Source organism: Siphateles boraxobius, unplaced genomic scaffold, assembly GCF_051911475.1.
Source record: "Siphateles boraxobius isolate OS27281-9 unplaced genomic scaffold, OSU_SipBor_1 26, whole genome shotgun sequence".
NCBI classification, from domain to species: domain Eukaryota; kingdom Metazoa; phylum Chordata; class Actinopteri; order Cypriniformes; family Leuciscidae; genus Siphateles; species Siphateles boraxobius.
In genome coordinates, this window is record NW_027508876.1 from 15,024,201 (window position 1) to 15,037,826 (window position 13,626).

The window sequence follows — 13,626 nt, forward strand, 5'->3', positions numbered from 1 at the left end:
ATGAGGTGTGTTTGGAGCTGAACTTGGCAGGATTGGACACCCCTGGTCTCAGGGGCGTAGCCATCATTTCAAAAGTGAGGGGGACAGAATGCCAAATGTAATACCATTTTTTTTTCAGACTTTTGTTGACAGGTTAATTGGCTTAATATGCTATTTATTTTTAAAGCAAAAAAAAAAAACAGAAAGAAAGAAATGCAGATGTTCAGTACTTTATATTTTCCTGGCTTAAAACGAGGCAGAGGTGGTAAAATCCTGATCATGTATTTTAATTAGATAATAACATTTAAATTTTTCGTAGACCATTTTGCCTACTGTGTTTCCCACAGTATTTTTGTAGGTGGATCTCGGTACTTCTAGCGGGGTCCGGGGGCATGCCCAAAACTTGTTAATTATTCAATAAGAGAAATAGGCAGAGGTATTCATCATTGTGCAACACAATTCGGATACCACATGACAACTTGCTTACAGTGCTTGACTTTTTCGTGAAAAAGGAGTGAAGAGTTTTTTTTGCCGTTTTTAACTCTATGAAACTGATGGATTCGGCGCGGGTGCGAGCATGGGCGTGTCGTAAGCTAATGCACGAGTGACTAATTACCATGGAAGCGTGAAAGTCACGTATGTAGATAGACGATCCTTGACTCTTTGGATTTTAAATCTTGATGTAGGGCAGGCTATACACACCCGCGGAAACCTCAGCTTGTCATAGACACATTTGCCCTATGAAAAAGTGCGGGGGACGAATTTACATTTTATTAAAAGTGGGGGGGACCCGTCCCCCGTAATCTACGCCCATGCCTGGTCTAGGCAGAGGCTTGGTCCCCGACTGAGCCTGGTGTCTCTAAGATTTTTTTTCTTGATTGGGTTCCTTGCCATTATTATCTTTTTGGCTTGCTCAGTCAGGGAAACTTAATATTCGACAATAATTGTCAATATCATTAATTTGATTGCACTGACACTACTGGATGAGATCTGTACTGAGCTGGATGACGACATCATTCACCTTTATAGATGAATTTAACTGTGCATAACTGATTAACTTCACAGTTATTGAACCGAATCAACACTAAACTGATTTCAACTGAATGACTGCTAGAGCTGCGTTACAGCAGAATTTATTTCTATTTGCATCATAGAATATTATGTTTCTGCTTATTGTACAGCTGCATTGAAACAGATTGTATTGCTATAAAGGTGACTTGACCATAAGCATCAAAAAAAAAAAAAAAAAACATATGGTGGGCATCCTGTCTGGCCAAACTACTGAAAGGCTTCCCACACCTTTCAACCGATAAATCCCCCTACTGCCTCCTGGATAATAATTTCTAATCAGTTTGCATGTCACCCTCAAAAATGGTGATGTCTAGCCAATATATATATATATTTTTAGAAAATCTTATTTTCTCAAAAACCATGAGAACCCACAGAGGCTAATTGAAACTTAATGGTCTTAAAAATCCCACCTAAAAAAAAAAGACCCAAACACGAAGTACTTTTTACACAATGTCTTTTATTTTTTTTCTAATTACAGACTCATGGGTTAAAAATAAAATAAAAAGGAAAACATCTTTTCTCTTTTCGTCCATACCCACTCCCCCATCTGAAAAGGAAAACGAACAGAAACGAGAAAACCATCTGCACACAAAACCCCCTCCCTCCCCCCCCCCTAAATAAAAGCTCCGAAGCCCTCAAGTAACCGATACCTGTAGCCCACGCGTTAGTGCTCCATCGTGCCCTAACTCCACTGTGCGCTGAGACAGACAAGGCCCTAGAAGAACCCTCCCCTTCAACCTCTTTCTGGTCCTGCCTCTCTCACTCACTTGCAATCTAAGCAGCCATTGCTCTATCATGGCTCTGCCTTCACGATATATAAATTTGTGTGGTGGATGTGTGCAGTGTATGTCTGTATGTGTTAACATGGGCCTGGTGCATCTCAGTAAATTTATGTTGGTAAAGCTCAGCGCTTGTTATTGTAATAAATGCCTCCCGCAGTGGGCCGGTGGTCGCCCTGTCCCCCTCCCCCCCACACGGAGAGGATGGGGTGAGTGTGCATAGCGGGAGCAGAAAGAGACAGAGACGCCGCCGAGACGGTAGGGGGCGCTGCGGCCACGGGAGGAGGGGTAGTCAGTCTCCACTGGTCCTGAAACCTGAAACGACAAGAAGTGGTCTAATATACAAAGAGAGAGCAAGGGAGAGGGGGAGTGGGGAGCACAGGAACAGAGGAAGGAAAAAAACTGATGGTCGGGAATGGCAAATGGCAGCATGAGACAAAAAAATAACTCTTAAAACACAAAAGAAAAGATCTCAGAGCTCAGGCCATGCCATCTTACAATAGTCGTATGATGTGGAAGATGGTTCAAGAACAGTAAAACTTAAAAACAACGCCGAACTCTAAACCATTGTCGGAATAACAGGTGGAGGTAATCCGAGTGAGGGATGAACAGGAAAGAAAACAGCGCTGGGGGGGGGGAAAGGGATTCCAGAGAGCACAGACAAATAGAGAATATGATCTCAAATAGCACAACTTTGTGAAAACAATAACATTCTTGCTATTAAATTGTTCACATATTCACGGTACAATAATAATTAAAAAAAAAGTTAACATTTTTTTTCTGTTTGCCTTTTTTGAATGCAAACATAAGAGGGGCTGTTTGGTGAGAGAAAAATCACAGCCAGACAAAAGGACACATCTGCAGCCTGAGATTACATCATCATCTTCTCAAATTTAAACAAATGCCACCAAATCTCCCAGACGGCCATATTGTACCTTACCAGGGCGATCGCAACACCTCCTCACACCCACGCGCACACACAATCGCACACTGCGGCCAGTCAGTCTGTCTTTCCAGGAGATGCTCTTTTTTTCTTTTTTTTTTCTTTTTTGTCTTTTTTTTTCTTCTTTTTTTTCTTCCTTTATTGAGAGGGGTCTTTTTTCTTTTCTATAGGGATATGGGGTGATAGTAAGGGGGATTTCATAGGGGGGTAGGGAGGTATTAGTAAGGGGAGTACCACGATGTTGTTCGCCCTCGGCCCCTGGAAAAGAGAGAGAAAAAGAGGGTGAGTTCTTTTTTGTGATTGGTTTAAGAAGACGGACACCAATTCAGTTTTTTGGGGTATGAGTGTCTATCAGTAATATGCATTTTATTAAAGGGCGGTTGAGGACAAGCTGTACGTTTATGAACTCACGTTACAGGTATACACAATTCAAAATATGAAATGAAATGTATACCCCTCTTCTACGGATAACAAGATTTAAATAGTGATCAATGCAACCATGTGTAAAGAATACAGTAATGTGGTTTACTATAAAGGGAAGCTGAGGAAGATTATCCAACAGCAGAATGTGTGTGCGTTAGTTATATTCAAGCTTTATAAATGGTCTAGTGTCCAGTGTTGGGGACAGTGAAAGCACGCTCTCCCTCTTTCTCTCTCTCTGAACGGGGCGGCTCCTGTGGTCTCTGTAAGGGAGAGATCCTGGGGACATGAACCCTCGAACACATGCACACAGTTACAGTCAATGACACACAGCTTTCCACAAATGGACTGGGCCACAGAGCGCACACACACACACATATATACATCAATAAATGCAGTGGCATCCATTCAGGCAGCCAGAGACGCTCGTCATTCACACAAAACCCCCTCCAGGAACAGCCTGTGCTCTTTGTGGCACAGAAACCTGTTATCGGTTGGATTCTAAAAGAGTCAATATCAGGCTGCAGGAATGAACCCTCCATTCTGGAAGTGAACACATTGTTATTCATGCGAGGGGTGAAAATGTACCAAACTAGGTTTTCTAAACCAAACTTGCCTGAGGTCAAACACACACTTGCCTTAAGTTATTCAGAGCTGAGCTTGACATCGGCTACATACTCAAACTTGTAGGATCCCATTGGCTAATTATAAAGATATAAAAATATACAATCATAGTCACCTAATAAACATCAAAATTATTTGGGTTTGGTATGAAACAAATTCTTAAACTATTCACTAACCGCAGCTCCACTCTAACAAAAAAAAAAAGTCAAAGTGTGGCAGTGCATGTACAAGAGTTTCCCAACAAAATGATGTACAAGATTCTGATTCATAAAATGCTTTCACTCTACCAGATCTGAAAAGACAGGAAATATTCAAATGCTCCCAAAAACCTTCAATTTAAAGTCCTTCATCACACTAGGTTATCAAAACAATTGAGGCCAACAGAAATTATACAGATAATTTGGCCTGGTTTCACAGACAGGGCTTAGATTAAGCCAGGATTAGGCCTTATTTAAATTAGGACATTCACCCCCCGGTTCCACAGACAAGGTTTAAGATAGTCCAAGACTAAAATGCATGTTTGAGCTGTTTTAACTGAAAGCAACTTGCACTGACATATCTTAAAATATACCAGTGCCATTGATTTGTCTCAAGATGCACATCAGTAACGTATTTTTTGTTGTCTAAGGCATGTTTATAAAAGCTACTTAAATGCCCTAATTGAACTAAGGCCTAATCCTGGTTTAATCTAAGCCTCGTCTTTGAAACTGGGCCCCAGGTAGATTTTTTAAATGTTCCTTAGAAAAATACATTACTGGTGTGCATCTTGAGAAAAACAACAACAATGGCACTGACATATTTTAAGATCAGTACAAGTTGCTTTCAGTTATGACAGTTCAAACATGCATTTTAGTCCGGAAATAGGCTTAAGCATTGTCTGTGAAACCGGGCAATAGAGTGCTAAATCCATCCAGAGGGACTGACAGGCTTTGAGTTGAGTGTCGAAACATAGCAAGATGTCTACTGAGACAGGACCACAGGTCTGCCCTTTTTGAAAATTCCCTATTTAGGCATCTAACTCTGTTTTGAGCCACAATGCATACATGATCTTCACATTGGGAAGTTAGGTTATTGACTTCGAAACCTCTGGAGAGTGTGCAGAATCATTCATGCTCAGAATCTTACACTGCAGCAGGGTAATGGAGATGATAACGATGTGTGTTTTTAATGGTTTCTGTAATTCTTCCTCAGTTTTCCTTTTAACATGACGACACAGAGGGGTTTGAACAGAGAGTGCAGACTACAAAAGAGAGAGGGTGCAGTTCCTTCTCTCCTCACACCGAGGCATTAAACAGCAGCATGCATACATACAGGTGACAGACTGCGGTTACACTCTAGTTTAAGGTGACGTAGTTACATTGTACTTACGCAAATAAGCACGGAGTAATATTAATTAACTAAATGTACTTAATATAGAGTTAGGGTTAGTTACTTGTAATTATGAATAATGTACTATTTTACTTAGTAAGTACATGTAGTAACGTGTAACTATGTCACCTTAAAATAAAGTGTTACCCAGAACTTTACAATTGCAAACTAGCACAGAATGCTTTAAAGGAACACGCCGACTTTTTGGGACTTTAGCTTATTCCCCGTATCCCCCAGAGTTAGACAAGTCCACACATACCTTTTTCATCTCCATGCGTGCTGTAACTCTGTTTGTCGCGCCCACCGCTAGCCTAGCTCAGCACAAAGCCTGGATGTAAATGGCTACAGCTAGCATACTAATCCCAATAAGTGACAAAATAACGCAAGCATTTTCCTATTTACATGTTGTGATTTGTATAGTCACAGAGTGTACAAATAACAAGGTCATATGAGACAGACATCTTTTAACCGTATAAATATTGGGAATTATATTCTCAGAAGGTGAAGCACTGCTACTTGGGCGGAGTGATAACCGCAGCATCTGAGACGCACCGTGGTGAGGAGCAGAGAGTTCGCTCAGAGTTGGAGTAATAGAGTCAGCAATAACTAGATAGTAAAAACAGTTTACAATCATGGGTGTTCGCTGTATTATAAAGAGCTGCAACAATAAACAAGGGAGACCAGCTAATACCATGATGTTTCATAGAATTCCAATCAAAAACGCTGACCTGATGAATCAATGGCTAACTACTTGCTCTGGATATCGATCCAAACACACTTGAGGAGATCATCAAGGACCATCGTGTTTGCTCAGTACATTTCACTGAGGACGACTATTTTGAGAAAATGGAATTTGCCACACGGACCATGAAACGTGTGCTGAAGGATACGGCCATCCCTTCAATAGCACAGACGGAACAAAGTGGATCACCTGTGGCTGTGGCAAGTGTTCCGTTATGTTTTTAGATGACTAGCCTACTGTAACAGTGCCATTAGCTAGATCTAATGTAGCATTAGTGACACTATTATACAAATAGGGTGGTCACTACTATTGCAGTGTTCCCGGGCTCCATATATCCCCTGTAATGTTAGTATTGTGTTGTCACGAACGCGCTCTATCGCCCCAGTAACAAATGAGCGGAGTTAGAGGTAAACTACAGGAACAAACTTAGAAACAACGGTGCGTCTCAGATGCTGCGGTTATCACTCCTCCCAAGTAGCAGTGCTTCGGCTTCTGAGAATATAGTTCCCAATATTTATACGGTTAAAAGATGTCCGTCTCATATGACCTTGTTATTTGTACACTCTGTGACTATACAAATCACAACATGTAAATAGGAAAATGTTTGCGTTATTTTGTCACTTATTGGGATTAGTATGCTAGCTGTTGCCATTTACATAAAGTCTTTGTGCTAAGCTAGGCTAGCGGTGGACGCGACAAACAGAGTTACAGCATGCATGGAGATGAAAAAGGTATGTGTGGATTTATCTAACTCTGGGGGATACGGGGAATAAGCTAAAGTACAAAAAAGTCGGCGTGTTCCTTTAAAGGTAACAAGAACAAAAAAAAAAAACAGAAAAGCAGAAGAGTTGATGGATTTTAATAAATAAATAAATAAATAAATAAATATATATATATATATATATATATATATATATATATATATATATAAGAAAAATAAAATAGGAAAAAATTTGATATATTTTTTTTCTTTAGGTAATTGTTCCTGAACTGTTTATTACACAATGTGATTTATAAAAATAAATAAATAAATAAATGAACAAAAGCATGAACATTTAGAAACAATTATTTTAGATCTTCCCCCACCCAATGCGTGCACACTTTCACATCAGCACTCTCTGTCAGGATGGAGCCTGTGTGTCAGTCAATGTCAAACGTGCAGGTTGGCATGGAGCTCACCTGAAGGCCCGTCCTCTGCCTCTGGGAGGTGTGTAGCCACTGTAGTAGCGCGCCCGGGACGAGAAGTTTCCTCCCCGTGAGCGGAAGCGGGCCCGAGGGAAACCGCGGTCTGTGGTGCTGATGCCAGGACGATTTGTTCTCTTGGCCCCAACCTGGAAGAACAGTTGGGAAATTTTAGTTTCAAATTTCAAGACTCCAAGAAATCCTAAAATAAAATATGGTATAGGGCAAGGGTTTTCAAACCTGTCCTGGAGCACCCCCAGCACTGCACATTTTGTATGCCAGCCTTATCTGACATAACAATTTTAGGTCTTGCAGTCTAAACAAATAAGCTTAATTGGATTGAGTTGAATCAAGTGTGTTAGATGAGAGAGACACGTACGAAATATGCAGTGCTGGGGGTCCTCCAGTACAGGTTTGGAAACCCCTGGTATAGGATGGATGTGTATATATATATATATATATATATATATATATATATATATATATATATATATATATATATATATATATATTGAATTTACACAACTGCAATTTTCTTGGCTAATTCCAAAGTAAAAAGACCGTAATAAAATAAACAAACTAATTTCAAACAACAGCACAAATAAATGCAATAGAATAAAGAGAGATAAACACGACTAAGTTTTTCAGGTATACAGTATAGTCAGTAGGCCTGTCACAATTATGAAATTTGGCTGACGATTAATTGTCTAAAAAAATAATTGCGCTATGCCGATTAATTGCCAGTTTTAGGGCTTTGGCATACACTTTTTGTGTGCTTCATTCATTAAAAAATTGATGAATTTAATCCTTTGCAGGTTATCATTTTGCAGTGTAAGATTACAGTTAACACCTTTAAATATTAAATAAATGTATTCAATAGCTGTGACAATTGTTTTTATTAAACTTAGCGAGTGTATATATCAGCAAAAAGCAATTCTTGAAAAATCTGCACAGTAATTTTATAAAATCTAAACATGCAAATAAAAACAAAATTACTATTTGTACTCATAAAATTCATTCATGCATTCATACATTTAACAATTATATATTTATGTATGAATGTAAAGAATTTTTATATTATATATATATATATATATATATATACACACACACAACACAAATAATATACAATTAAATGATGCTTGTTCTAAATGTATTGTGCAGCTTTTTAATGGGGCAACAAGATATGATAGATACGACAGAACAAGATAGCCTTTTAATAATCTTTCAGTGCGCAAAACCATGATAATATGAAACGCTTCAAAACAGAGTTGCACAAAGAGCGTATGCAGATTGATGTGCTTAAAACAACATGGAGTCACAGTGCGCAGCGCTGCACAAGTGCGCATTAAAAAGTTCACTGTACAAAGTACCGTTGTTATTCAGGTTTAAATTCCAGTTATTGTACGTTTGATGCCAATTCATAGTCCTTGTAATGTGTGATTTAACAGGCAGGAGTCGGTTAGACACAGCAATTAACTCCAGCAAAAAAATAAATAATAATTTTATGCAAATCCACAGCCCTTTATCTACAGATCAAACATTATAACGTGGTTACATCATATTGGACAGAGTTTTACTGTACATCCTGCCGTAACTGGACAACGCGCACCGAATGGAGAATGATTGACAGCTGCAGAGGGAAGACGAGTTTCCGTAAACTTAAATTTAACGATGTAAATTACTTCTGTCCCTCACATTAAGCTATGGAATGGCTTCAGTTGACTATGAATATATTGCTGGAAAACTTAATTAGTGCTTGTCTATTTCTTTTGGTCCCCTTGTGCCGTAGGCCTATAAAAGAGTGCAATAATTGCGGTTGTCTGAAACAATCACGGTTACATCAAATTATCGCGGTCAGACGGTTATTTAATTATTGCGACAGGCCTATATTTAAGCAAACAAATGCAAAATACCTGGATCGTCTTCATTGTTAAAATTAAATACAGATTAATGTTTACAATTAGTTACAAATGTTATTCAGTCAAGAGTAGAGAGTGATTTTCTTTGTCTTTTGTTCTTTTACTAACATGACAGACAGACATCAGCAGGAATATTAGGCTGTTGTCTCTTTAAGAGTTTATGCATGGATCCAACACACTGTTAAACAACTTGCGTTAACTTTCTCAACTAATTAGGTTCCAAAACTGACTGTCCAAACGGAATACTCCCCATGACCGCATTGACAATTTTGTGTGTATTTGACCATTTAAGCACAGTAAGCCACTCATTTTGGTACTTGCGACTCACGAGCTGCTTGACACTGAGAGGCAGCGTTTCCTCTTCCCTTATATAAGTGGTGCGCGTTTTTGGTGTGAGGGCGAAACCCGCAGGTATTAGTAAAATTATGCACAATACAAGTACTATTTAACCAGAGCGAATGAGTCGAGTGAGTGTGTCACTTCGTCATCAGAGAGAAGAGACAGGAACGTGCAGCTGATGTTATTGCCTGTGCCGCTGGCAACAAAACGGACCGGCACGGAATCGGAAAGACGTTAGACTGACCGGTCACTGGTCTGGGCCGATCAAGTGGAAAATCTGCCGATTCCGGTCCCTGGCCGTTCGATCGGTGCATTTTTACTACTGAAGTGTTTGTCAGTGCTGTATATCTACTTCAAAACTCGTATGACTTTTGAATATGTCAAGACAATTTATGTTATGCCTCATCTCACCTTAATCTGCCTTCCTCTGAATAAGGACTCATCCAGCGCCATGGCCGTCCTAACAGACTCCTTGTCTGCAAACTCTATATATGCAAAACTGAAATGTGAAGAGGGTGATCAACTCAAATTGATCATGAGGGCAGTCAAGGTCAATTAAAATGAACAGGAAAGCATATACTGAAACTGCTATGAATTATTAATTGTTCTGCACCAATATATACATGCATCAGAAACTAAGTAAGCATATTGTTAAAGATTTAAAGATGACAAAGTATTTGTGATTAAAGCATTGCATCAAATGTTACCCCATGCAATGGGCTGGCAAATTATTAATGGGAACAGCTTGAAAATACTGTGAACCAGAATAGCTAAAGAACAATCTCAAGTCCACATATAAAAAGTATAAAATTGCACCACATACCAAAAAAAGACCATACTAATTATGGCAATGTTCCTACAGATACTGAGTGGCAATGCACAAAGATAAACAGTTGTTTATATAAAAATACATATTTCTTAATAAATAAACTAAATTCTGAAGAGAAAAATGCTTTTAGTTAAGTTTGCAATTAATAATTTGTGTTCCATTAAACACTCATTTTATTTAACAATACTTCTTTACTAGTGTCATAGCAAATATTCCTCAAATTCTAGATATGTTGTTCATTTCAGTGGCTACTGTTCACTATATATGGGTTAATGTGTACATCAATGCCTTCTCTTAACCTACAGTGCCTATCTAGAGCAGACGCTGCACAACAGAGAACAAGAAAATGAGACGCCCAAGAAAAGGACAAATACGACAGGTAAGAGAGTACAGGTTAAGATGCAAAAAAAAAGAAAACAGAAGAGAATGCATGAATTACCCTTTAGGGTGTCCTGTAAACTTGTCACACAAGATGGTGACTCTGTTTACGGACCCACATCCGTGGAAGTGTGCCTCCAACTCCTCTGCCGTCGCACCATAATCCACCTGCAAGAGACAAAATCTAGTCAACCATTTCTAACATCAAGCATGCCTCAGAAAACAATACAAAATGCAATGAAATGACTCCAGCTCGTAGGTGTGAGGATAATTGCCCATACATTTCCAACATAAATAGATCTCCCATCAGCTTCCATCTTCTCTTCAATGGACATGATGACAGGGCCAGCTGCAAAGAGAAAACACATTTCCACAACTGTGAAAACCTCATTCCTGAACATATGCAACTTCATGATTTATCATAGTAACCCCATTGTCGGCAATGTTATTGCATAGCTTAATCTCTGAAGTCTATTTTTCATTCTGTTTCTAGTCATATCTCCATTGTCCTCAAATGGTCCAGTGTTAGTTATTCTTCTCCTAATGCAGTCCTATGCATCATCGTTGTCTGTTCTGCAATGCTCTCCTTTAACTCAATCTTCGTTCCCAAGACTAGCCCTTTCTCCCTCCCGCATTCATTCAGTCTCACTTACCAGGTGGAGGACTGAGATTCATCTGTTTCTCCACCTCGTTCTGTAGCTCCTTCAGTTTCTCTGCCTCCTCCTCCATCTCTCTCACCCGGGCTTTAATTGCCTCCAACTCCTGAGAAACCAAATTAACATGCACATTTAAACCTTACCCAAAAAACACAGAATATTAAACATTCAAAAAAATCGTTAAAACATATTTTGCATCGCTAGATCCTGATATTGAAACGAGTCAATTATTTTAGTGTGCCTGATCGACATTGGATCCAAATGCATCAGTATCATGTTTTGCTGCTAAACCCATTTAGTCAAAATCAGTCATTCTCACCGGTTTTCATGGAGACAGCATGCACATGCACTTTTACACACGTGATTATGCACTGGTCTCTTTCAAACCATTCATTGTCCAGTCAGCAATACGCCCTAAGCATGATGCCATCCGTGCACGCATTGTGCGCGAGCGAACACACTTTTGGTGTGTATTCATTGACACGCACGCACACAAGTTTCAGCAGTGCTGCATTGCAGGGCAGTCGCTTTGGATCGCTCCTAAAGTAACACAGCATGCATGTGATGGCCCCTTTTATGCAGTTAATATTTTGCATGATACGATTTAAATATAATACACAACCAACAGCATATTATAAAGCAAATAATGATTAAATACGAGCCATAAATATAGCATAATTGTATGATGAAATAAAGAAGACATGCATTCAAATACATGACCTACTCTAGTTCCAATAACGTTAATGTGCATGGAGAGAAATGCACCAGCCCAGCCCTATTGCCCCATCTCCATCACACACACTCGCAAAAATCGCCAACAAATATGTAATGCATAACGAGCGGCATTTAATCTCTAAAGTAACGTTACATCGAATACAACGATCACGGCGATGCAGATGTGCATGACATACAGCGTTTTGCCCAACGACAACTATGCAGCTTTCCTTAATGTAACCAATTCGGTGCAAAATCAGAAAATAAAAGCCTTTCACGCATTTTTAACATGTCACACGCGTCGCATGAAGATTTATTCCATTGCAGTGGCCAAAAACAATCACGCGCAATTACCGACGCGACTTACTTTTTCACGCCACGAATATTACTGATCAGAAAAGAGGCGTGTTTACCGTGAACCGTCTACTTCTTTGCGGATGGACCCACGCACTGCTGCGGCTAATGGCGGCCTGTCCTACCCTCGCCCCTGTCTCTTACATCTCCCGTCGCGCATTTTTGCGATGAAGATATTTTCCCTCCGCTAGGTCTCCAGATCTGGCGCAGAGGAACCCAGACCGATGTTGCGCCAACATGGCGGCCACCAGCACGCATGTCACTCACTAATTCTACTGCACTGCGTGAGCCACAATGGCGGACAAACCGACCTGGCAAAACCGGTTTCGCGAACACATGATTATTTGGTTTGTAATTCAGTTTTACTGAATTTTATAAATGTGAGGTTGAAGAGGAAATTGGGGTGAAAACCTATACCAATATACGAAATGAGTTGTTAAAGCGGATGTGATAAGTCCTTCACTCACCGGATCTTCAATAGCGGCCTCTCCCTCGTCTAATCCAGGTTCTTCATCGCCGGCGCCTGGGTCTTCAAGTTCTGAGTGACCCGGGTCTGAGTCCAGCAGAGACTCATCTGCCAGTCCGTTACCAAACTCCGCCATCGCCTGATTCCCGGTGGTCCGACGCGCCTCGTGGCTGAACTACAGGCCGCGACTCTCGCAGGGGGGAGCAAGAGAGAGGGGCAGGGGAGGGAATAAAAAAAACGGCGGAAAACGCCGCTCACCAAAGTTAAAATGGGGAATAAAAAGCCCGCCTCGCTTCTTCTGGAGCTTAAACGTGTCCTTCCGCGAATAAAACAACAACACTTTTTATCCAAATATAAATAGGTCTCACTTGGTCAATATGTCGCACTTACTACTCTATTTACATTAGAAGACAAATTCAGAAAAGCAAATGTGTATTCTTCGCGAGAGCTCGTGTGTTCCAGAACAGAAATGGAAGCCGAGGGCGGGGATTCCGAGCACTGCAGGCGCACTATCGAAAGGTGATTGGACAATTCTGCACTTTAGACACGCCCTCTCAACGTATCGAGAACGGGTATTGGTGTTCTCTTGGGATATTTCAATGCGCTCGCCACTTAGACTTTACAACAGTTACTGTGATTGGATGAAAGCAGCGTCATTCACTGCTCACAGACCACCTTTAGATTGCTTGCAACGTTATTTGTATCGGATTAGAGCTACTATGCAATGTTGCCATGTCCGCACAGTATAATACACTTTGACTTGTATTTTACGTAAATTCACTTATAAATAATTTATTTATTAAACTTGTTTCCAGAATATTGTCCCATCTTTAGGCGTGCTGCTGCCTGGCCTAAATAGC

The 13,626-nt window shown here is 40.1% G+C and overlaps 1 protein-coding gene across 4 annotated transcripts; it reads right to left on the reverse strand.

Annotated features, from left to right (window-relative positions):
• Positions 1-1,487: 1,487 nt before the first annotated feature.
• pabpn1 (poly(A) binding protein, nuclear 1) lies at positions 1,488-13,245 on the reverse strand. Of its 4 annotated transcripts, none has more exons than XM_077244491.1 (7): positions 12,768-13,245; positions 11,230-11,338; positions 10,858-10,925; positions 10,638-10,744; positions 9,781-9,868; positions 7,106-7,257; positions 1,488-3,030 (listed from the first exon to the last, which is right to left on the reverse strand). In XM_077244491.1, exons 1-7 carry the CDS (start codon positions 12,900-12,902, stop codon positions 2,991-2,993), a joined length of 699 nt encoding a protein of 232 aa, XP_077100606.1. In that variant the 5' UTR covers positions 12,903-13,245; the 3' UTR covers positions 1,488-2,990. The 4 variants fall into 4 exon arrangements, with proteins under 4 accessions (XP_077100606.1, XP_077100605.1, XP_077100608.1 ...); XM_077244490.1 differs by having other exon boundaries at positions 1,488-2,144; positions 12,768-13,244; XM_077244493.1 differs by lacking the exon at positions 12,768-13,245 and adding an exon at positions 12,360-12,526.
• Positions 13,246-13,626: the final 381 nt, after the last annotated feature.